We start from the raw sequence: 27,058 nt of genomic DNA, 5'->3' as shown, positions 1-27,058 counted from the left end.
GCAGTCTTCAACGGTCATCATCAGGTTCGAATCCAAGATTTCAAAAAATCGAACATTGCCATGTTCAATTTTTTGAAATCTTGGATTCGAACCTGATGATGACCATTGAAGACGGTAGAAAACGTTCGTTTTTGAAATGAATTTATGTTGGTATGTTGGTAATTTCATGTTTATGTTTTTAATTCTCACACCAGTATGATGAATGATTATTATGAACTGTTTCTTCCTATTTGTGCTCTTGCAGTTCTCAGCATTATTTATCAATCAATCTCAAAAATATTCACCAATAACTATTTCGAATATTTTGTACAATTACCTGCAGAAACGATTTGAAAACCTGCCATAAGTACTGTACACATATGGCCATCTAGCGTGATGATGTCACTTTTTTAATTCCTCAAAAATTTTGCTAATTAACTAATTATAATTTAATGTCAGTTCTTCAAATATAATAGTAAACTTCAATAATAGACTTTTCTTATGGACAACGTGTGTCACCATCTAGTGAAGAGAGAGAGAGAGAAATAGACAGACGAAAATCCGTTGCAGTTTTATTTAATTAATAAAAAATCTGTAGGTTTGATTAATGGTAAACATTCCAGGGATCATAAAGATGCTACAGTTAAAGTTTGGTAACAATTGGTTCAGTAGTTTTCATGGTTAGTGGTCACAAACAAAAAATACATTGTCTCTTTATATTGTAGTATAGATTTCAATGCAAAAATAGAAATAAAAACTTATGCTGCCAATTGTACAATGCAACAATTGTAACATTTATTGATCTGTTGTTCAATAAATGTTGCGCAGTCGGTATTTATTTTTTAATGAATCATATGATAAAATGAAATTTTCTAAAAATTCTGCAAATACTTAATTATCATTTTAGTTGTTGTTTTTAACATTATATTTTTACACTAAATATATATTGAATTTTGTTAATGAATCATCGAAACTATTTAATATCAGAGTTAAGAATAATGAAAATGATGTCATATTTATAAGCAAGATTTTAATGTTATAGGAAAGATATTTGAAATAATCTTTTTGCATTAAAAAATATAATTGATTGTAAATTTAAAAAATAGTATAAATTATTATTTAAACTTTTTTACTATTTGAATTTTTACTGAAATAATTATATAAAATGTGTTTTTCTAGTGTCTCATGAAAACATAAGGGTTGCCTTAACAAGTATAGTTTTGGCAAATATCCCATTTTTTCTACCTTTATAAATATTCATCTCCCATTTATCATGGCTGGATCTTCTGCTGGCCCTGCACTTTCTCATTCATCTGTTACACGGAAACGAGGATTAGGACGTTTTTCTCTTCGACGAATTTTTGGTAGCACAGCATTTGGTAGAAGGAGCATGGGAAGACATTGTACTGTTCCTTTAGATGTTGATTCCTGCTCTCACAATAATTCAATTAATCTTACATCTGGACCAGATCATAAGGTACTGTACATTTTGTCACTTATTTTTTCTTAGATAAATACAGTGGTATCTCAGGATACGAACGCCCCAGCATACGAAATTTTCAGGATATGACAAGAAATTCGAACATACTTTTCCTCCACGATACGAATAAAAACTCACCATACAACGTTACGTTAGTTTGCGGTGCCATTTTTTATTCACTTCTGTTTATTGGTCTCAGTCTGTGTGTTTGCTTCGTCGTGGAAGGATCTCGCTCGATAAAGGAAATCTTGAGGTATTATCAGAAAGTGACTGATTTTATTGAAAAGAAACATCCCGAAAAGGTTCACACTGGCCATATTGCTGCTTGGAGTAATGATATTTGCCTAAGTCATTTTAGAAACATTTTAAAATGTAGGCAAAGCCAAACCTGTTTGGATAGATATTTTACCAAGCTTTCAGCTGGTGGAAGTGAAGGAAAGAAAGCAAAAAGCAGTGAATAAAAATTAAAAAATATATATATATAAAACAACACTAATTTTTTTTTATCTTTTCTAAGTTATTTTTAAGTTATTGTTACATTATGTTATGTAAGTTAAGTTTTAGTATTATTTTCCTTTTCCTTCTCTTCCGCCACCTATTTACACCTCCACCATCGTCTATCCTCAAAGGTAAAGTGCAAATAAAACTACATTTTTTTTTATCAATTATTATTCTATTACGATTATTTATACATTTACAACTACAAAACGCATTTTTCAGTGTTTTCCTTACTATAGTTATTATTATTTTTTTTAATGTATTACTTAGCTTTAATTTGAGTATGTTTTTCGTGTTGGAACAAATTATTTGGTTTTACATGTAATCGTATGGGGAAAAATGATTCACCTTACGACATTTTTATGATACAATCTCAGCGTCGGAACGGATTAATTTTGTATCCTGAGGTACCACTGTATAATAAAACATTAGAACTAGTTTTTTTAAAGAAACTTTTACTTGATTTTTAGTTAAAATAACTTTGAGAATAGTAATTGAAAAAAAAATCTTTTACTGGAGTCAATAACTGTAAACAATGAAAAATAAGTCATTCTTCAAGCTCTTTCAAGCATAAAAAAGCTCATTAACAAGAATTTGGTTATATAATATTGAATATAACATTTATTGATCATGATTATGAAAAATAATTGAGTGCTATTTTTTAAATAAGGTCTGTTTGTGAATAAGAGTGAGAATGACGCACGATTGCAGCAGTGTGCATGAGCATCTGCTTTCAGCATGCTTTGTGCGTATTTAGATGCCATTTGCAGTCATATTGTCTGTCTGTGTGCTGATCTGTTGAAGTTTATAATGTTTAAGAAAATTGAGTCACCCGCCGACTGTAAGATATGATCTACTATTTGATTTCAGCATGAAAGATTGTGGTAACTGTCTTTTGGGACAGGAAAGGGACTTTGTTAGTGGATTTTATGCCAAGAGGCACAACAATCAATTCTGATGCTTATTGTGACCTTGAGAAAACTCCGCTGTGCCATGCAAGACAAGCAGCGCGGCCTAATGTCTTCTGGCGGCAGGCAGCAGATTTCTTTGAAGTCTGAATTTAAAAAATTTTTGAGCGGTATGACAAATATTTGAGCAAAAATGGAAATTATGTAGAAAAGTAGATAAAAGTATGTATAATATGGGAAAAAATATATTTTAATGATATTTACAGTATAGTGGGTGTTTCATATAATGTACACCTCGAATAAAGGACACTGTAAACAACAGACTTTCTGTTTGGCCATTACATGACTCTAGCAACGAACTGGCTACAAACAACAGACTTTCCGTTCAGCAGTTATGTGAGGTGAACAACAAACTTTCTGTGAACAAGTGCAAATGATGTTTTCGCTCTTTTGCCGTTGCCAATGACAATCTGCTATTTTTATAATATATTAGTATTATTAGAAGATATTATTAGTATATCTAAAGTACAGAGCTCCTGTTGGGATTCGGCTTGCTCCCTTGCTTATTACATACATCACCTCAGTGCAGGGTATTTACATTTATTCAAGTGTTGTGCAAATCATGGCTTCTAAAAAAACAGACAGGTTATTTCAATTGAAACAAAGCAAGACATTATCAGAAGGAGTGAAAGTTGACAAAAACTTCCTTGTCAAATGGGGAGAGGTTCAAGGAGTTTACCAACACTCATTATCCAAACAGAGCTGAGGCCAACAGGATCAATGATCTCTACAATGACACCTTTGCCTGTCATTTCCGACAGGTGTTGAAGAAAAGAGAGAGAAACATACCACCTTGGACATGTTTTTCAAGAAGCAAGCTGCCAAAAAACAAAGGATGGAACAAGAGGAGATGACCCTGCAAGCTCCGGTAGCCTCTCCTGAATCTGACTCCGATTAAAAAACAATAAAAAGAGACCAGCTGCAATGTGTAAAATGTCTGTATCTGTATGAATGTGTAAAGAAAGTGTTCCTCCACCTCCTCCTCACATCATCTCACTATCTGGCATAATTGGTGACTGCTCCATTTTCATTTTTTTTCTTTATGGAACAGTACGGTTATTTTATGCTGTGGAACAAATTATATGTTTTAACATGTATTTCTATGGTAAAATGCGTTTCGTATAATGAATTTTTCACTTAACGGACATGCACCTGGAACGGATTAAGTATGTTATACGAGGCACCACTGTATTTTTCTTATTATTAAAAATGTACTTTATTTAAAAAATAGCCCTCGTACATAATAAATATTACTTTGGTATATTATATTATTTTTATGTACCATATCTCTCAACGAAACTTTTTCACTTGTTAGGTAAGATTTGTTCCAACCCTGAATGAACAAGTCAGCTGTTAAATAATGTATGCAAGATGCATTACTCATTTAGATATGCAAATATTATTGTTCATGCAGAAATGTTATGAAAATAGAGGCAAATCATAAAGCAGTGCTATTTCTTCACCTAGAAGATCTGAAAACTCAGAACATTTTGAAGTGTCTGGGACTGAAATGGAGGTTTATCCAGAAGCTGTAAAGCTGTATAGCAATACAGGGGAAGTCAGATCTACTTCTTGGCATGGAAAACACAGCTCTGTATGGATGTCAAAAGTGGTTAAGTGTAAGGAGCATCTGATCATCTAAATCAAATTCCATCTGAGCAGTTGGCAAGGAAGATTGGCTGCAAACTTACGATAGTAAATCATCAATACATCAAACCATTCAAAGTAACCTACACTTCTGTGCTTACAAGAAACAAAAAATTTGTGGCCTGATAGAGAAGCTATGGTGGAGAGATGCACAAAGTTGATTTCCAACATCAAAATCATTTGATTCTTTTTTATGATAAAAAAATGTTCTAGCTGCAACATAAATTCTATAGCCAGAATAACTGCATCTAAGCAGAGTCCATAAAGGCTGTTCCCAGAGCAAGATACAGATCATAGAACATATCCCAGGTCATGATTTGAGTGCTATCTCTGTTTTCAGTAAGGTGCCATTGGTATTTGTCAAACTGGAATTAAAGTGAATCATTATATCACTTACATCCTGGTGGGTTATCTAAAGTTAAACATCAGGAACATGTTTGGAAAGGATCATTTCTACTTTAAGCAGGATTCTATGCTGTCATATAAGGCCAACTGTATGGTGTCCTTGCTGGAGAAAATATACCAGCATTCATCATGCCAAATGAATTGCCTATTTTATCACCAGACCATAACCCACTAGACTACTGTATTTGGGTCTGTATACTGGACAAAATCCACATTACAAATGTCTATAGCATCAAAGGACTCCATGAGAACTATTTGAAGATTTGGAATTTATAAAAAAGATTTGGAACAAAGTTGTCATCTTGTTCAAAATCTTTTTATTTGGCAAAGATCTTGAACAAAGTTATGATTGAACGATGAAGTTATGCTGCATGTAACATATTCATTGCAACGATGAAGGTTGTACAGATGAAAGGAGAATGAATTTAACTCCGTTATTTTCATAACTAAACTATTATTCTATCCATGTAAAAAAATAAAAATTTAAAAACAAATTGCTTGTTTTATTGCATAAGACAAATGGAGCAGTTTCATTGGTGCATCCTTTACGATAGAAGTTCATTAATCCAACACTTCATAATCCAGAATGTCAGCATAACTGGATAAACTTGGTATTCTTTGGCCTACCTAGGCTCATATATCAAAAACTTCCAAAACCAACCAACCATAATGTCAGTAATTTAGAACTCTCTGAAAAGTAGCCAGTAATCAGGAATTGTCCAGTAATAATCTGGCATGATAGTATTTTGTAAATCAGAATATTTAATATGCACATCGAGTATACATGGTGCACTAAACATTATGGACAGAAATACAGTATATCTGGAAAAAATTACTAATAACTGTGTGAGTTGAAGAAATTGCAAAGGAAATACAGTGGAACCTTGCTTAACAAGCACCTCTCATAACAAGTAATTCGCATAACGAGCAAAACAAGTTGTAAAAAAATAAATTGCTTAACGAGCGTCTGTGTTTAGCACTCATTCTACTAGCATTTTAGTGTTGTTTGTGATCACACATTCTTTTAAACTTACGTTCAGACATATTACATATAAACGTCAACAGCCATAGCCTGTTATGTAATAAACATGCCAAATGCTATACCAAATTCATGGACTATGTAAAGGCTATACTTAAATATTAGAAATTAATTAATTTGACTAGTTATGCTGCCATCTCGTATTAAATTCCCTAAATGTCTAAATTAAAAATTAATTATTTATAATTAATAAATTTAATATGAAATGGCAGCCTAACTGCCTACCTCTAGTCCAGTGATTCTCAACCTTTTTTTCGTCATGGTACTCTTTTAATAATTTAAAAATTTGGTGGCACACAGTTACTTCAGTAAGTACCACAGGACAATCAGTGATGTCATAACAGTGATTTTTAAATGCAGTTGGTTATTTAGGTCACATTTTATAAATGCCTTGGTAACTACTGGCAGTTATGGTAACACTGGTTACAATTTTCAAATGTGCCCTAGGAAGTTAGAACTGATTGAACTACTTGTCTGACGTCGTTTATGTATGGGTATTTGCAGTGGCAGCACACTTCAAAAATCTAACAGCACATTAAAGTGCCGCGTCACAGTGGTTGAGAATCACTGCTCTAGTCAAATTAATTAATTTCTAATATTTAATTATAGCCTTTACATAGCCCAAGAGTTTGGAATATCATTTGGCATGTTTATCAGACATATTTCAATTTTTTATTTGTTCTCTGCAAATTGAATTTGCATTCCAGGTTGGTTCATTTAGCACCAGAAGAAAAGATAAAGATGATTCACGCTCCTTAACAATGTATATTGTATAATTTTTTTGAATAAATGTTATACATAAAATATTTGAGTATTTTTTTTTTTTAGCATGGAACTCATTGTCATATTTTACATTAATTTATATGGGAAAAATTGTTTCACTTAATGAGTATTTCGCATTATGAGTAAGATTCTAAACGAATTATGCTTGTTAACTGAGGTCTCACTATAAGAATGGAAATGTAAGAAACATATATCGTTGGAAAGAAAAATTTTAAAGGAATCAGAAAAGCCCAAAATAACTAATGCCGAAGGATGCAGATTGTATAGAGAGCGTGTCAACTTCGACATGAATATTTCAAGTGTGCCACTACCTGAACCGATAGCTATTAACTTGGAACATGATAACTATCAAGACTTTACTCATTTACATGTTATCCTTCCTCTAATAACACAAAGACAGATTCATGCCTTAAATGATTGCAGTTGTGTTCCATAAAAAACTCTCCCAATTTTTTGACCTTTGTGACATTTGGTTAACTCATTGCTGTCAATGAGTTAACCAAATGTCACAAAGGTCAAAAAATTGGATTGACATTTTGGATTGAGTGATTGACCTCATGCAATTTATGTATATTTATTTGTTGTATTTTTCGCTGCTGGCCACATACAGCATGTGAAGATAATAATCCTGCCAATTTTGACAGATTGATAATCTGTGATATGTCTTCTCTCTAACTGCAAATTTTCATCTTCTGATGGTCTGCAGAATTTTGGAAGTATACCAAAATATTGCTATAGGGTTAAAGTTGGTTTTCAAAAAACACCATTCATGAGGACCTGCTTTCTCACAAAAATTTCACCACTTCCACTATATGTTTTGGGGAGAGATGGGAAGAAATATAATGACCTTGAATAGGTCTGTGCTAGACCAAAAATAGCATGCTATAAAGCGATTTCTGCCTCTTGCAGAGTGCGTAGTTTCTTCTGCTTAAATTATTTTCAATTTCCCATCTTCTCGCTTTAAGAAAATTTGATTTTATGACACAAGTCTTTTTCTTATTTAAATAATGGTCCAGCACAAATGCATTCAAGATCATTACACTTCTTTCCACCTCTCCATAAAACTTATAATGGAAGCAGTAAAGTTTTGGCAGGAAAGAGAGTCGTCGTCAATGGTGTTTTTGAAAACCTGACTTTAAANAGAATGGGCTTAAATACTTGGCCGAATACTTAATGGAAAGGGGAAATGCAGAGATGTTAATAAGTCAAGGAATAATGTCATAATTGGTCAGGGAATTGCAGATGGAATTATCTGTATGCACTGTAAATGCAAAAAGAGGTACAGTATGTTTATTAGCACTTCACTTCACTTTGTGGTTTGTTAAAAAACTTGTCCATCTTGGTTTGTTTTGATGCCATTTTTCTGCCTATTGAGTACAACTGCTTGGTATTAGCAATGTCATGTACAGCCTGTTTGTTTATGCTGAAATTTGTCAGGAAGGTCTTCATGACTGAAATACAGGGTAGTCATAATTTAAGTTTCACTTTGAACCTCCTATAAAATGATAACTACTAGACCAAATGTTTCTAAACATGGAAATATTATAAAGGAGGTCGTGGAATTTCATAACTTGCAAAAAATAATTAGTTCAAAAAGTCACCACCAGGGGAAAAATTAAGGTTTATTCTTTGTATTGACATCGTAACACATTTTACAAATAACAGTCATAGCAGTAGATGTTCATTTTGTAGTACATTATTTCCTGTAACCATGTTAAAGTGCAATATTACACTCTTCATAGTAGCTCAAAGCATATCAGCTGGAATGTTATGAATATGCCAGCAAATTGCATCTATCAGCTCTGACAAATGTCTGATGTCCTGATAAAAGTGGTTTTAGCAGTAAAACCATATGACATGAGATATGAATTTGCAAAAACACTGGGTGTTCATAAAGTGCCATTTTCCTTTGGTGGTGATTCTTTTTGAACTAGTTATTTTTTTGCAGGTTATGAAATTCCATGACCACCTTTATAATATTTCCAGGTTTAGAAACATTTGGTCTAATAGTTATCATTTTATAAGGCATTCAAAGTGAAACTTAAATTATGATTACTCTGTTTTTCATGGCCTTGCTGGATTTTGGTACTACACTTGGACCAATGTCAAAATGTTAACTAGATGGCTCCTCCTCAATCATATCATCCTGCTTACTCTTTGTACAATTCTTCAATTTTACATATACCAGATGTAACAAGCAGGGTTGGCATGATTTTAAAAAAAATGTTTTAAAACATAAGCATTGGATTTAAAACATTTANGGTTTTAAAAGTTAACAAAAGTATACTATTCTTTTTCTTAATGAATAAAAATATGTTTATTAAAGCAATCAATAATTAACTAAGAATTACAGTCAGAAGGATTGCACATTAATATTAATTTTTCTTTACTGTCTACTTTCCTTTTTGACAGAATATTGTCATCTTCTGAGCTTTCTTGTTAACCTTAATCTGAACTTTCGGCAACATTTTGATTTTTCTTTACTTTTCATAAGATCTGGTACTTTCATTTGCTTGCATTTGTCTAAGAGATCTTTAAAAATATGACTTTTATGTAGTAATTTTTAATTTAATCTATAAAAACAAAATAGTGAGTCTTTTTGGTTCATTTAGAGCAGTGTTTCTCAAATAGGGGGCATGTGACCCCAGTGGAGAAACACTGTTCTAAATGAAAGTAAATTTGATAAGGAAATTTTGAAAATGAAATGTGTTATTTGTTATTAGACAATATACATACAATAATATCATAAAGTACTCAGCAAATCACTATACATATAACTAACACCTTATTCTTGCCGAGAAATATAATTTATTTGAAACAAACAAACGTTTTCAGCCTGATTCAGAGCTCTAACCAATCAAAATAGTAGTTTTATTGCATGTGTTAGTAATTGCATTTATTAATACTTCTACCGTGTTTCCCCGAAAATAAGACAGTGTCTTATATTAATTTTTGCTCTGAAAAGTGTGCTAGGCCTTATTTTCAGGGGGAGGTCTTATTTTTTCCAGGAGGAAGAATTCACATTTATTATTGAACAAAAAAATTCCCAAGTCGAACTTAGACGAGAGTGACGTATATCCGATGTGTCGAACTGTCGCCTTTTTATAGCGTCAACATCGGACTCGATGACCAATTAGTGCTTACTGAACCGTAGCACTATGCAAATGTCATGTGGCGTGATTCCCGGCCAACCAATTAGCCATCACCAGCCGTAACGTTATGCAAATCTGTGATTCCCAAGCCATAGTCTTATGCAAATCATGCNGGTCTTCATGACTGAAATACAGGGTAGTCATAATTTAAGTTTCACTTTGAACCTCCTATAAAATGATAACTACTAGACCAAATGTTTCTAAACATGGAAATATTATAAAGGAGGTTGTGGAATTTCATAACTTGCAAAAAATAATTAGTTCAAAAAGTCACCACCAGGGGAAAAATTAAGGTTTATTCTTTGTATTGACATCGTAACACATTTTACAAATAACAGTCATAGCAGTAGATGTTCATTTTGTAGTACATTATTTCCTGTAACCATGTTAAAGTGCAATATTACACTCTTCATAGTAGCTCAAAGCATATCAGCTGGAATGTTATGAATATGCCAGCAAATTGCATCTATCAGCTCTGACAAATGTCTGATGTCCTGATAAAAGTGGTTTTAGCAGTAAAACCATATGACATGAGATATGAATTTGCAAAAACACTGGGTGTTCATAAAGTGCCATTTTCCTTTGGTGGTGATTCTTTTTGAACTAGTTATTTTTTTGCAGGTTATGAAATTCCATGACCACCTTTATAATATTTCCAGGTTTAGAAACGTTTGGTCTAATAGTTATCATTTTATAAGGCATTCAAAGTGAAACTTAAATTATGATTACTCTGTATTTCATGGCCTTGCTGGATTTTGGTACTACACTTGGACCAATGTCAAAATGTTAACTAGATGGCTCCTCCTCAATCATATCATCCTGCTTACTCTTTGTACAATTCTTCAATTTTACATATACCAGATGTAACAAGCAGGGTTGGCATGATTTTAAAAAAAATGTTTTAAAACATAAGCATTGGATTTAAAACATTTAAAACATTTTTTTAAAACAAATGTTTTAAAACATTTAAAACATGGTTTTTTTTTAAATAAAACACTTGATCTAGTAAAATAGAAAAAGAAAAAAAATTTTACTTTAAAACAGAAAAACTTTAGTGTAAGACTCAAGAATGTACAGAATGTTTTATTTAATATAAAATATAGCATTTTTAAATGTTTCTTTATGCAATGGCATTTTTAAGATTTGCGTGTACAATACACCAAAACAGGATTGACAGCAGTGGCTTCTGCAGTCTTGAAGAATTTCTTATTTTCAGAAATGTACAATGCTCAGTAGTTTTTGTTTAGGTGCTTGAAAACTTTAACAAGCTTTGCTGCCTTTTCCTGTCCATGTTGATTTCTAAGTTTTGAATGAACAAATCCATAGGTAGAGAAAATTCTTTCAATTCCTGCTAAAGAAGCCACTGCTGTGTGCAGCTGTGTAACTAATTTTAAAACAGGTTCATCAATTCTGTTACGTAGTGACTGCCATCATGTAAGAGGAGCAATATCAGTTAACACAGACTCTGCAAATGTGTTGCAGAAATGGGCTAATTTTTGCCAAGTATTTTAAAACTGAAGGCATAGCATCTGGGTAGTAAGCATGGCATAGAGTTAGTGCAGCATCTTTCATTCTGTCTGTGAGCTTTGCATCCTGGTCCAGAAGATTTGCTAAAAGGTGATAGTCTGTGATAGCTACATCTGTCTTTGGCTGCTTGTGTGATTCCAGTGATCCCAAGTTGTTGCAATTCATTTTGAACACTGTAAAAGTAATATCATTAGATGTAAAAAACGTGCTTTTATAGAAAAACTATGAAAAATTTAAAATAACCAAGAAATGCTTTTACTGTATTTGATAAATATAGCTGCAGAGATTATTATTCTTTCATTTGACAGGCATGAAAATTTACATGTGCAGTCTATATTGCTTACAAACCAGTTGACATCGAGAACAGCTGGTAACTGCTTTCCCGGGACATTTACATGGTCAGAATGGTAAAAGTTTAGAATGATTTAAATACTTTGGTTGAAAAAACTCTCATAAAAAACAACAAGGCAATTAAAACATTATTTTATAATAGATTTATAATTTGCTTTCATTTACTAGACAGTAAGAAGTTTATCTAGTTGTTTTTATTATTTTCATGCACCCATCTAATAGTACTTTTTAAATTTGTTTCATCAAATAATAATTATTGTTGGTTTTTTTTATAACACATTTTTTTGTACCTGAAATTAATCTGAAAATGGATGAGTCCAATAAGCCAAATGCATCTTATACTGTGAAGAATATTTTTTTCCCAAAAAATCAATATGAAAAATGTAATGCATCCATTACAATGGTGTTTCTTATAAGGTTGAAAATATATGGTATATAAAATTATTGGAATGATAATTCCATATATTAAACTTCCCCTTTTTTTTCAGAAATAGATCACTTTCTAGAGAAAATACCGGTACAAATAAGTGTCACCTCTAAGCCTTTAGATTTTTGGTACAGTTCGAATATAATAGATGAACAAATGTTTTTGTACTTTGCCCAGAATCTTCTTCAGGTTCACTATCATTCCAAATGTGGAATGTCCTTTGGACAGATTCTGGGCAAAGAAACAAAAATGTTTGTTCATTTATTATATTCTAACTGTACCAGAAATCTAAAGGCTTAGAGGTGACAGTCATAAATAGATGATGATGTTTTGATTTTGGATATATTTCTTCCTGGATATAAAGTAGTTTTTATACAATAATAATTAGTTGCTTTTTGTTCTCTGTCTTTGCAAAATGATTTTGATTAAGTCTCTTATTAACAAATCTGGAAGCATCTGATCATTAATGACCTTTATTGTTTATAAAATTTCAAAATGTATAATAGAAGATTAATTGATGTTGTACAATGATCTTTTACTTCTTCTTAAATTGTGTAATGAACAATTAACTGTTTAGAAGCAGTTAATTAATGGACAATAGCTAAATGAACAATTAAGTATTTAAGTAGACAATTAGCTAGTTAAGGCTGTTTTTAATTGACTCTTATGCATCTAGTCATAAAAGTTGTTTAATTGGTTTCAGTTTTTAATTAGATTTTGATTTGGCCAATTGATAACCATTTTCCTGTTGCTTAATGAATATATGTAGTTTAGATATAAGTTTTATACTATAGCAAACAATGATGTTAATGTGATATTAACAACCTTGTTTTAGCAAAGATTAGAGTAACATTCAAACCAGTTAATTGTTTTAAATCTTTAAGTAGATTCACTGAGGCAGTTTGAATGCTTAATCAATATTTAGAAATTGATTTGTTAATTAGTTTCAATAGAAAATTTGTTTTCTGAAAAGTAATTAAATGCTTTTAACATTTTACAGTGGGCTAAATTAATATTAGTAAAATTAATATGCTTAGTAAAATTAATTATTATACTTACATTAAATTTAATGTATTTAAATAAAAATTTAAATTGCATTATACTGTTATTAAATATTATTGAGTTTTATTATCATTATACTTATTGATATTAAATATTTAAAGATTGAGAGTCATGGCAGTGACTCTTCACCAAGTAAAAATGTCATAGACTGACTATATATATATACAGGAATCAAAGTAACTAATTTTCAGAGTTGATTTTTTTTCCCTCAAATGCCTATAGTAATTCTGAATAGCTTCTTTGAAAGATAATTGTTGATTAAATAACTAGGTTATTGTATTTCTTTTGTGCTAGTCTCAATGATAAATAGGAAGTTAAGTACCCTATTAGCATATTTAATCAAAGATGATAATTTAAAGATNTAACAGTGTGTATTAGACATGTCATTCCAAACTATGTCTTATCTACTTTTTAAAATTTTTGTACCATCTGTGCTATCTGATTACTAATGTAAAGAATTATCATAATAAAATGTTTTCATTTTAAAACACAGCTTTATAGCATATAGTCAGTTTTCTGCATTAAATTTCTGTCTTTTCAAACTACACATTATCCATATTTTCAATTTTTTCAAAAGTTGTCTTATCCATCTTATAAACTTCAATATCTTCCCAAATCTTTGTTGAAATTATGATTTTATTTACTAATAAATATAGCTCATATTATGTACATTCTACATGGTTCAAAAACTAATATTAGCATTGTCAAATTTTAAGCTTTAAAACATTTTGAGTACTGAAAATTAAGTGAAAGTTTATAAGCATGTAATGCTTATAAACTTTCACTTAATTATAAGTTTACATGCATTGAAGAGTCTGTAGAATCATATAACTAAGAGAACTTGTAATAAAAGAATTCTGTATTTGAAGTGGAGCATTAGAAAAGCCTCTTTTATGTGGCTTATAGAATTGAGTTTGTTCTCAAATATTGATTGGTTGATTTTGTTTAAACTTTGTCATTTTACATAATAATAATGAGAGACAAGGAAGTTAAAAATGTAATAAAAATTGGGGATCCAAAATTTCCTTTTTGAGATACACTGGGGTCAAAGTGGCAATATCCAAGGTCACTAGCACAAGTGTGTAAAATTTTTAAAATTCTTTTTTGATCATTTTAGATGGCTTCTGAAACAAAATTATTGACTTGCTAGTGCTACAACTCAATTCCTAGTTTGTGTTTGGACAGAAAATAAACTGTGCCTAGTTTAAAATATAAAAGATCTAGTTTGTGACTTGATGGTCCAAATTTCAACATAATTTTAAAATTTAAAAATTTGAAGCTGTTATAGTATGATATAAAATTTAATATGACAAATTATATTAGATTACTAATTGATATAAAATTGTAATAGGAGGAGAGTTTTGTTTACAGGGCAATAAAACAATTAGTGACTAATTGACAGTAGTAGTAGTAAGGAGATTGTCAGTGTGGGCTGCATTGACAATCTACCCTGAACTTAAAAGATAACACCTTTCAAATTTCATACATAGCAGATATTAATTGGTGTAAGTTGAAATAATTTACTGCAAGTTTCTGAAACTTGATGTGTTTATTTTGTGTTTTTGGATCAAATTACAATAAAATAAACAAAAAATGCACTTTTGGCATTCCCTGAGTATTTTAAATCATTAGAAAGAAGACAAAATGCAGAAATTAAACATATAATTGTAGTTTTTTTATGTAATGCTGACAATTTCATAATTTTAGAATAAAAACTAGTGTGAGTTTCACATACTGCTCTCTGAAGAGGCATATAAAACCTCACTTAAACTAGCATACTTGCATTCCCCAGTGTAAACAAGCATGCTGATCTTTACCATAAGGAAATATCGGTCTCCCCAGATAGACTGACGTGCCAGACAATCCATGAAAATATGGTATGAAGAATTCTAACTTTTGTTATTAAGTTACTAGAGCAGGGTTGTCCAACCTTTTTNATACGAATGTTTGTTTCTTGAAAATTTTATCACGATTTAAATACAGTATTTACTTTTAATATTACCGATATGTCATCAAAAAGAAAACGTGTTGTATTATCGTTAAAAGACAAATTAAAGTATTTGTTTCGATTATCCGGATTTTTCCTTATCCGGACTATCTTCATCTCCAATTAGTCCGGATAATCGAGGTTCTACTGTATAAACAAAAATCTTATTGTTTTTTAAACCCACAAGTATTTTATACTGTTAGATAGTAGAGAAAGTGTAGAAATCAAAGATATAATCAAGGCCAATCATATGTATCTGTAAATGTACAAAAATTGCATTAATTTGCATTATGTATCCTGCAAATACTCTGTGCCCAAAGGGGATTTAAGGTTTTTTTTAATACCTAAAATTAATTTTACTGTAATTGTTGTCATAAAACACTATGTTATGATGTAAACAAAAATATAGTATTTTTTTCTTGTTTTCCTGGTTTTAATTTACATTGCATTGCATTTTATAGTATTGTTTTTTTCATCAGAATAAAGAAAATTATGATATTTAAATGTTGGTACCATGACTAATATTTTTAGTCTTTACTCTGCTAAATTGAGAAAGCCAAAAATGAAGAAATTCATCGGAAATGATTTTGATTGAACAGATTTGGCATCAGCCGATAGGCTTATTATAATTTTCCAAATTACATTATAAAACGTTAAAATAAATAGAATAAACTGTTCTTAGAACATCATTGACTTAACATATTTGGAAGTTTGCATTAATTGTAAAGTCAATGATGTTCTAAGAACATTTTATTATATCTATTTTAATATCATGTTTTATAATGTGATTTGGAAAATTATAAGCCTATTGGCTGATAAAAAAAACATTTCAGAGGAACTTTTTTGTTTTTGGCTTTCTCAATTTAGCAGAATAAAGGTAAACTATTTAAATTTTTTATAAATTAAAATAATTATTTATATAATTTTTTTTAATAGGATTCTTCTGGTTTAAAGGATGCAATTCGTTTTACAGCTGGAGCCCATTCATCTTCAGATTCGGAATTAAATTCTCTTTCCAGTGGAAGAAACGATGCTCATTTTGATTGTCCATCTGGACATCTTGCATCAGCTCAAAATGTTGTTGAATGTCCTGTTTGTTTATTGATTCTTCCTACTCAATGTTTTCCAGAACTTAGTTCCTGTAGTTATCATTCATGTTACGATTGTTTGCAGCAATATCTACAAATTGAAATATCTGAAGGAAGGTATTAATTTTAAATTTCAATAAATATTTAATTAATAAATATGTAAATTTTTTATTTCCTACAAAAAATATCAAATATTTAAACTGTTATATATAATATATATATTCATTTATTTATTTACATAAAAATTATTGTGTACAGTCGACCCCCCCATAACACTGTTGATAATTCCATTTTATATGAATTCCATGTTGTACAAGTCACTCAGATTTTACAAATACGTGTGCCAGGCTGTGAACGGCTTGCATATTTGCAAAATATAAGTGACTCGTACAACATGGAATTCATATAAAACGGAATTATCAACAGTGTTATAGGGGGAGTTGACTGTATATTAACAATCAAAGGAAGATGATTCAAAGTATTAATTTAAGAGACTATATACATCCACTTATAAGAAAATATTGAAAAGTGATGTTTTTTTCAGGTTTTGTAGATAAATATATCAACTCAAAATAATAAGAGAGATTGGTTTTATCAAATGTCTATTATTATTATTTTTATGGCAAATAGGATTCTGGGGCATATGTATTTTATTTGCCATAAAAATAGGATACATAACGTTTTTTTTGTTTTTGAATTTCTCAAAAATAAATAACAGTTGAACTGTGGGCTTTATAGTATTCCTCAACTGATATGTTTTGAAGCAATTCCTACAGTGATTTTTAAGTTTATGACCCTTTTTTTCACAGAAATTTTATGAAAAACAATATCTTACTACCATCTAAAGTAAATTGTCTTGCAATGTGAGAGCACTGTAACTCTCACTCTCGATTGTTGTACATAACAATCACGATTCAATAAAATAACAATGTAGAATATTTAAACTACCACAATTCTACACATTCTATCTTTTTCTCCTGGTTTCTATGACTGGACCAATCCCAATTCATGTCGAATAAGTCATTGCAGCTATTTTTTGACAATGTGATTTTCTCTCTTTGGTATTATCTCCCTGCTGTCTTGCAATCAGAGCATGATAAGAAATATAATACTTTCAATTTTGCAACAATTAAAATTTATGTTCATTAATGTAGCAATACCATTTAGTAATTGTGACCAAAACATTTATTTGGTAATTTTATCAATATTTTAAGAATTATTAAAAATAAAATTATAGAATTCTTTACTGGCAATACTAGTTTTTAAATCTAAAAAGTTATTAGTCATTTGACCCACTACTGACAGAGAAGGGAATTTTTGAAAACAAAGTAATAAAACTATTAGCAGTTTGTCGTTCTTTACAGCAAGGGACCAGCAGAGTTTATTACTTTCACAAAAGAAAATAAACAAAGCTTTACTACCCTGAAGTTGAAAGATAATACTAGTCTGTAAAATTTAAAAAAATTTAATGTCAATAATTGAAAGTTGAAATGATTTATAGAGTTGAAATTTTATAAGTTTTTTCCATTTACAGATCAAATTACAGAAAATACAGTAGAACCTCCATTATCCAGACCTCTATTATCCGGATTTTCGATTATCCGGATTGTTCAAAATGAACAAAAATTTTACGAATTTGCTGATTTTCACTTGGCGAATTACGACACTGTTTATGTACTGTACGTGACGGAATGCATAACTTTTTTTGTTTCAACAACGTCTCACCCAGCACAGTGGTCGTAAACTCTTATGTATATTTTACGTGGTAATAAAAATATAACTTGACATACGTATTTATAAATAATTTATATTCAAATTACATCATTTCTATGACCAAGGGCGGCGTAAGGCATGAACGACGTGGGCCACCGCCTATGCCTCGCGGTCCGAAGGGCCTCGCGCCTCAAAGGTTTATGCATTACTTAAAAGCCGCAAACGCGACGAAAAAATTTTACTCGTCATAAAACGATAAATAGTTTGTCAAATTTTTATTCATAAAAATGCAGTTTCAACTGCTTTTTATTTTATAAAATCCGTCTTCTTGCGCCACCAGAGGGCCTTTTAAACAATAGGTAGTCTGTTAGCGTTGGTCAGTAGTAGTCCAAATTCAATACGAACGTTTGTTTCTTGAAAATTTGATCACGATTTAAATACAGTATTTACTTTTAATATTACCGATATGTCATCAAAAAGAAAACGTGTTGTATTATCGTTAAAAGACAAATTAAAGTATTTGTTTCGATTATCCGGATTTTTCCTTATCCGGACTATCTTCATCTCCAATTAGTCCGGATAATCGAGGTTCTACTGTATAAACAAAAATCTTATTGTTTTTTAAACCCACAAGTATTTTATACTGTTAGATAGTAGAGAAAGTGTAGAAATCAAAGATATAATCAAGGCCAATCATATGTATCTGTAAATGTACAAAAATTGCATTAATTTGCATTATGTATCCTGCAAATACTCTGTGCCCAAAGAGGATTTAAGGTTTTTTTTAATACCTAAAATTAATTTTACTGTAATTGTTGTCATAAAACACTATGTTATGATGTAAACAAAAATATAGTATTTTTTTCTTGTTTTCCTGGTTTTAATTTACATTGCATTGCATTTTATAGTATTGTTTTTTTCATCAGAATAAAGAAAATTATGATATTTAAATGTTGGTACCATGACTAATATTTTTAGTCTTTACTCTGCTAAATTGAGAAAGCCAAAAATGAAGAAATTCATCGGAAATGATTTTGATTGAACAGATTTGGCATCAGCCGATAGGCTTATTATAATTTTCCAAATTACATTATAAAACGTTAAAATAAATAGAATAAACTGTTCTTAGAACATCATTGACTTAACATATTTGGAAGTTTGCATTAATTGTAAAGTCAATGATGTTCTAAGAACATTTTATTATATCTATTTTAATATCATGTTTTATAATGTGATTTGGAAAATTATAAGCCTATTGGCTGATAAAAAAAACATTTCAGAGGAACTTTTTTGTTTTTGGCTTTCTCAATTTAGCAGAATAAAGGTAAACTATTTAAATTTTTTATAAATTAAAAAGGAACAAGTAAATGTGCATGATGTGATGTGTATATACACACACACACACACACTACATATACATATATATACATATATATATATAAACAGTTTAACCTGATTATAATGCCATACATGGAACTGGCAATTTTTTTACATTATAACCAAGTGTGATTATTTGCAGGGTCATAATTTCGGAACCATAAAAAGTACCAAGTGTGTTTAATAATCTATTTTAAAATCCATTCTAATTTAACATCATATGTAATACCATAAAATTATTTCTTAATGGTGTTACGGTATACTGTATCTATTATGGTAATAATAATTTATTATTGTATTACACACGATAATAAATTGTGTGTGATAATAAAAAGTGTAAACTGAATGTTTAAATCAACTTTATTTACATTATTATGTCTAAGTTTACATTGATGTAATTAAAAATTTCAAAAATTACATTTTATAAGAAATTTCTATTTGTCTTAAGTTTTGATAATGGTGGCACTTTCAGTTTTGAAAATAATGTTCAATCAAAAGGCAACAAAAGGTATAACTAATTAAAAAGACACAATAACAATATTCACTTAAAAAAGTCAGTTATTTTAGATTGTAGGCATTTTTCACCTAAAAATTGTTTATCAGTGTCATTTTCTAAATCACACACTTTTTTCATTATTTTCAATGAAGTTCTCCGAGATCTGTAAAACATTTTCAATAATCTTATTGCATTATGCATCTCCCTGGTTGATGGCACTCCATTTTCTCTGTCTAATGTTTCATCATCACCATTCTCATTTTTTTTGTCTGAAGATTTAATTTGCTCAACAATATCTACATCTGTATAAAATTTGGATATTATTAAATCTTCAATTACACTCTCATATTAATTAGCAGCAGGTGATAAAAATTCGTCATTTTTTGAATTTTGAAATGTTTTAATTAATTCTGATAGAGGAATGTTGTCATCCTCATTATCGTTATCATTCATAAATGTAATAGGCTGTTTGACTATTACACAATTTTGCATGGTGAAAACAGTTTGCTATTATTAGCGAACTAATCTTACACCAAGATTTTTCAAAAAATCAACTGCATCTAATAAAGAGATTGCCATTTTATTATCATCATCCATATTTGTAATAATTTTTTGTAAAAGAATTTTTCTGAAATGAGATTTAAGGCTTCTTATCATTCCTTGATTTATTGGCTGAAGTATGCTATACAATTTGGAGGAAGGAATACAAGTTTAATGCTCTTTAAATTTTCTAAAATTGGGTGTGCTGGCAGTTATTGACAAAAAGTAAAACTTTTTTGTTTACTAATAAATTCTCTATCCCATTTTTGAATTTCTTCTTAAAAAATCTGATGTCATCCATTTTTTGTTGGCTTTGTAATTTACTGGTAGTGTTTTTATGTTTTAAAACACCTTGGATTATTTGATTTTCCTATTACAAGAAGTTTTCTTTTGTCTGTATCAGTCATATTAGTGCAAACAAAAGCTATTATCCTATCTTTCACAAGTTTTCCACCACACACTTTTTGTTTTTAAATTTAAATGTTTTATCTGGTAAAAATTTGTAAAATATCCCAGTTTCATCTGCATTATAAATATCTTCATTTGCATATTTTCCCTTAATTTAGTCCACATATCTCTTAACCAGTTTTCAACATCCAGTAGGTTTACACTTTTTGCTTCTCCACACAGTTTTCCAAAACTTATGCCATGTCTTTGTTTAAAATGGTCTAGCCATCCATTAGAACATTTAAAGTTAGTATCACACAGTAGTACAAATTCTTCTGCTTTATTCCATTAGTATTGGTCCATTTAGTGGTAAGTTGGAATTTCTGCATTGGTTAAACCACTTAATTAAAAAGTATCAATAATAATAAACAATGCTTTTTGCCCATGACTATAAATTAGACAGAATTAGATAACCTAAATAGGGTATAACAATTTGCGGGGCTTATCACACCAAGGCCGACTGAAAGAAGGACCAGAACTTTTATAAAAAATCAAATCAAAAATATATATAATAATCACNGTACTCCGTGATTGCTACTCGGAGATATTAGAATTTTGAATTGGTTCCTTAAGAATTTTTCACAGGTGTGCTGGCCAGGATACATTGCATTCTCACTTACAATCCAACTAGCGCACTGTATAAATCTATCTAACTCTCATTTCTCTAATAAATCTATAAATTTAAAATAAAATATTGACAGAAATTAAATTTCATGTAAAAGGACCAGAACTTTTATAAAAAATCAAATCAAAAATATATATAATAATCACATATCAAATATTGATATGTGATTATTAAAGACCAACCTTTTTTTTTATAAAAGTTCTGGTCCTTCTTTCAGTCAGCCTTGGTGTGATAAGCCCTTCAAATTGTTATACCCTATTTAGGTTATCTAATTCTGTCTAAAAAAGTATCAATATTGGCTTTTTCACATAATTTATTTCACTTGTCCTTTGCCATCTTGAAAACTTTTCAAAATTTTCTCTGTTTTTTATTATTGTGCACACTGTAGAATTTGTTAAACCAGTCACTGCATACATCTGTCTTTTTTTCTTCCACTTTCAGCTGCTTTAATTATTTCTACTTAATAGTTAATTAATAATTATACAATTATTTTAATCAAGGATTTCAAGTACCTACAGCACATTTTGAGTTAAAAATTTGTTGTAATCTGCATAAATTCTGATAGTAGTTACATATTTATTAAAAACTTTCCCAATCAGTTTTATGTTTATAGTTGTTTGAGATGAAAATAAATCCTATTACAGATCATAGTAACGGTAGTGCATCCTGTTCTATTACAGTGCAGTGCTATATTTTACATTTTAAGTATGCTTTCTTAATTTCTTAATTAAAATTTTTACATTTATGAAATTTTCATCTATTGTATTGATGTTTTGAATTAAAGAAATCATTTTATTTGTGATGCTTATTCAGGATAAGGATGATTCTGATCCCAAAATTGGAGAAATGATAAATATCCAATGGAAGAAACTTTTATTCTAAATATCCATCTCATGTATATCCAATTAAATACCACTTATCTATCCAGGAACTGCTTTTAAAACACAAATTAAGACAAAATTGTCAAAGTTTGGAAGATTGCATTTATTGTTTTAGAATCATCAATTTTAATTTTAAATAATTTTGTTTTATTAACACATACTAATTCTTAATTATTCTTATAAATATCTAACTGTAATAACAACAAATACAGTCCACATTACAACATAAAAGGAATTTACAACAGCTATATCATGTAAATATTAGTGGCATGATTATGCTGTGTGCCTATAGTTATAATATGCTGGACTTTTAAGTAAATAATCACACAGTATGTAAACATTTTTGCTTGTAATTTGTACATTTGATTGTATAATATTATAATTTGTACATTTGATTGTATAATACATATGTAGCTATTAGGAATAACCTGTGCAATAATTTAGAACTAATATTAAAATACAAGGATTTTTTTTTCAACCTTCACTAACGCATGAAAAAAAATTGGAAGCATGTGAGACAGGGACAGGGTGCACACCTAGTAAATAGTATATTTCCTCACCACTTAGTGTCGTGCCAAGCTATTCTATTTTAGACATTTGCTACTCTGCAGTAAACACGTAAACATGATGCCACCAATCCAGTCTCCTACCAACTGTGAAGTACGAGCAATAATTTGATTTCTACAGGCTGAAGGGCTAAATGGAGGTGAAATTCATTGAAGGGATGTGTAATGTATATGTTAAGAACATCGTGAGCTAGGGATGTGTGCATGAATGGTGCAGAAAATTCAAACAAGGACATGACAATGTTTATGATGAGGGCGGTTGAGGGAGGAAGTGTGTGATAACTGACAATTTGGTGGACAAAGTGGATCAATTGGTGCGAGAAAGGCATAGGTTTACAATTTCTGAGCTTAGTGAAGAGTTTCCTCAAATTTCAAGGCCCACACTGTATACTGCTAACTGACAGTGTTAAAGGTTGGCTGAATGGCCTGGTGGCAACAGTTTGATGTCTGCTTGAATTGACAATGCAATTATGTGGAAAAATAGGTGAAGACTGTAACTATCTTCTACATATAAAGTAGTTTTGTTCTTCATTCTTGTTTTTTTATTCTGGGTTGGTGGAAGTTGAAAAAAATAACCATCTTAGTTTGAGTTTGGCAATGGCTCTTATTTCTGGTGCCTTAAAAATAAATATAAATTGTTCATTGATACTATCATTTGCTTTCATTTAAATGTTATGCACCATTCTTAAATTTTGAAAGATCCTGGAAGAGTCCTTGAATCCACTTTGCCAAAACTTTGGAAATCCTGTTTGTAATAATCTAGCAAATATTGTAAAAGCCTGTAAAAGAATACACAAACTTCTTAATGTCATTATATGTGACATACTAGCAAATGAGCCCAGCATTGCTCGGGCAAATGATTTGAATGCTTTGGTAAATATTTGGAAATGAACTTATTACTATCAAAAATAAAAAATTTCATCTAAAACAGCACAGTAGAAGTCGTTCTTCAGGTTAAGCCTTAATCCTCTCCCTCTCCCCCTATGGGGGATTTCCAAAAATTCCTTCTTAGTGTGCATTTTCATGACATACCCTAACTGTGTACCAAATTTCACCTCTTTAGGTTCAGCGGTTTGCTCTGGGTGATGATGAGTCAGTCAGTCAGGACATGTAATTTTATATATATAGATTACAGTCGACCCCCCTATAACGTACGTTCCTATAACGACAATTCCTATAATGTAGCGAAAAAATTGTAGAAACTTTCGTATAACGTACCTCCTATAACGTCATTTCGCGACAAGATTGATAGAGTCTGGACCAATAGTGGATGAGCAGCCGAACTACTTACCTCTGACCCTACGCCACGCTACGGAGCGGCTAAATTGAGTTTGCTATCGTCTGTTTAGTATTATATATAAATTAGGTACTGTACATATAATTATATATTAATTATATATAAATTAGGTACTGTATATATAATTATATATTAACTTAATTTATTGTAACTTTATTATAATTATATATATGCTTTCTGCCGCCTGGCAACACGCTACGGAGATTTTAGGCTAGTAAGTTGAGTTTATTATCGTCTGTACAGTATGTAAATTAGGTACCGTAAGTCTAATACAGCACTAATTTTATACATTTCTTGTGAAAGAAACACTTCTTATTCAACGGCCATAAAAATTATTTATATTAATGATGTCTCCAAAGGTCAAGTTATTTTTCTGCGAAAAATTCGTTATCAGAAATCGCGGCCGCCGTTTCGTGCGCTGTTCCGCGACGAAAACAAGCTTGAGCAACGGCGTAGTCGAACGGTGCACACTCGGTAAGTAATCCTACAATTTTTTGTTTATAGCATAGTTTATACGGATTATTCCCAAAAAATTATACGTGTTTTGGAAATGTTGAGTGGAATTAGTCTAGAATCAGTTAATTTTATAGAAGAAAACCTTTCAAACAGCCTTAGTCTGTAAACTTCACACGTGTCGGGCTGCGATTGGCTCATGTATTTAATGATTCCTACAACGTAATTTTCGGTTAGCGTGGAACGTATCTAAGCGTTATAGGGGGTTCTACTGTATATATACCAGGGATGGACAACAAGTAGATTTTGATCAACCAGTCGATCACGAAGTCAATTTTGGTCGATCGCTCACAATGTCTTGACATAATGTGTTACACTTGTAACCGAAAACAACTGTAGTGATATCGGACCTCCGCGTTTTCCCTCAGATGCGATTTTGTAGGTTCATATGCAATACATTTGTGTACAGTTGTAAAAGGGGAATAAGAAATGTAGAAAAAGGGTCGTAAAACTGAAAAAAAGAAAGGCAGGAAGAGGGACAGAGAGAGGACGGGTGAAGTGGTGGTCCCCAAAAGTGACAATATTGAGTTTCAATTTTTCTTCTGTTTAAAATGTATTTTTTCTTTATGTTTTAAATTAAATTGTGGCTTTTCTTACGTATCTAAACATAGTATGTACAGTAGAGCATTGGTTATCCGACTCAATTGGGGACTCAGATTGGTCGGATAACTGGAAAAATCGGATAACCGAAAAGAATGAAAAAAAATACATTATTAGTATAGTATATTAGTATATCCCATGTAATTAGTATATTAGTATATTGCTATTAACCAACTTCGTGTTGAATTTTCATTGATGTTAAGCCTAACAATTTTTTTTTTTAAATAATAATTGTCGCTATTGTATTGTTAAAAATTATTTTTAAATTATTTTATTGCTCACAAAACAAACAACCACTCATAATTAGAAAATTAAGTCTCGTTTAAATACTGGTCTCCTTTCAATGGTCGAGCCGTGTTGCCAGCTAAAACATGCAAAAATTTAACAAAAATAATATTAAAGTAGCCAGGACATAGCCAAATATTGTAGTGCCACATCACTATCGGACATTTGAAATTTGCCGACTAGAACGGTCAGTTAATTGATGTGACGGTTAATCAGGGGTCGGATAATCGATGCTCTACTGTATTTCACACCTCCCCCTCGCCACTTCGACTTGTTATCATAGGCATAGTCTATCACAACACATTTTTAAGATAAAAAGTAGATCTTATGTACATAAAAGTTGGCCACCCCTGATATATACTGAAATTAAAAATTACCTGATGTGATACAGGAAAATAATTATTTCATATGTAATTCTAATGCAACAAGCTACTTAAATAATCCATTAAAGTCGAAGGCTTTTGCATATTGGTATAATTTGTCTAGTCTGAAAATGTGGATAAAGATTAAAAAAACTATTATTATAATCCTACATTTTTTTTTTCCTTGATACACAATTGTTTTTCACAAAAATTCTCAATTTGTTTTAAGTCAATGTATGATAAGATTTTATTATTTTCAATAATAAAATTTTTTCCTAAAAAATGTTCCAGAAAACTGGTTTCATCTTATATGTTGCTAATTATAGTAATCTTATGGTTAGAATAGTCTTTTCGTAAAATTAAAATTTTTTTAACATGTGAATTTATTTCATTTGTTTATGTAAATTTCTTAAAAATATAGTTTTGATAAAGTTTTTTTTTTTTTTAAATTTTAGAGTGAATATATCATGTCCAAAGTGTGTTGAACCTTTACATCCAAATGATATCCGCATGGTTCTTAACGATGAAAACATAATGTCAAAATATGAAAGTTTTTTGCTTCGGCGAATTTTAGTAACAGATCCTGATGCAAGATGGTGCCCAGCTCCAGATTGTGGGTGAGTACAGATAAAATTTACAAGCAAAGTATAGTTTATTGATAATTTGATTTTAATTTTTTTTAAATGTACTATTTTATTAAAAATTGATTGATATTNACTGCCCCAGCATAAACTAATGTATGAATGTCTGAGAGTGTAGAAATTGAATGAATGTAGTTTGGTAGTAAGTGAGTGTTTACATAATCTAGTGTTTTTCCTACTACCTTTGACGTGTTGATTTTCAGTATTCGTGGTCTTTGTGTGGGATCTGTGCCTGTATATTTAGTGAGTGTTTCCTGAAATATAAGTGAGACTGTATTAACTAAATCTATATTTACGTTATCAGTGATGGATGAGGAAGTGT

At 30.5% G+C, this 27,058-nt stretch overlaps 1 protein-coding gene across 1 annotated transcript in view; it reads left to right on the top strand.

Moving 5' to 3' along the window:
- LOC111635216 (E3 ubiquitin-protein ligase RNF19A-like) overlaps positions 1-27,058 on the top strand; it is a gene marked incomplete at its 3' end in the record, with an annotated part of 100,021 nt that overhangs the window by 29,185 nt on the left and 43,778 nt on the right. The window contains exons 3-5 of the mRNA XM_023380112.1: positions 1,159-1,456; positions 16,242-16,510; positions 26,551-26,712. Of these exons, the coding sequence (XP_023235880.1) occupies positions 1,253-1,456; positions 16,242-16,510; positions 26,551-26,712 (635 nt within the window). The remainder of the gene's footprint in view (positions 1-1,158; positions 1,457-16,241; positions 16,511-26,550; positions 26,713-27,058) is intronic.

The sequence above is a fragment of the Centruroides sculpturatus genome, unplaced genomic scaffold, assembly GCF_000671375.1.
Source record: "Centruroides sculpturatus isolate CEXI.00-Female unplaced genomic scaffold, Cexi_2.0 scaffold878, whole genome shotgun sequence".
NCBI classification, from domain to species: Eukaryota; Metazoa; Arthropoda; class Arachnida; order Scorpiones; family Buthidae; genus Centruroides; species Centruroides sculpturatus.
Note: the sequence above shows the minus strand (reverse complement) of the source record. Positions and strands in the feature narration are given on the sequence as shown.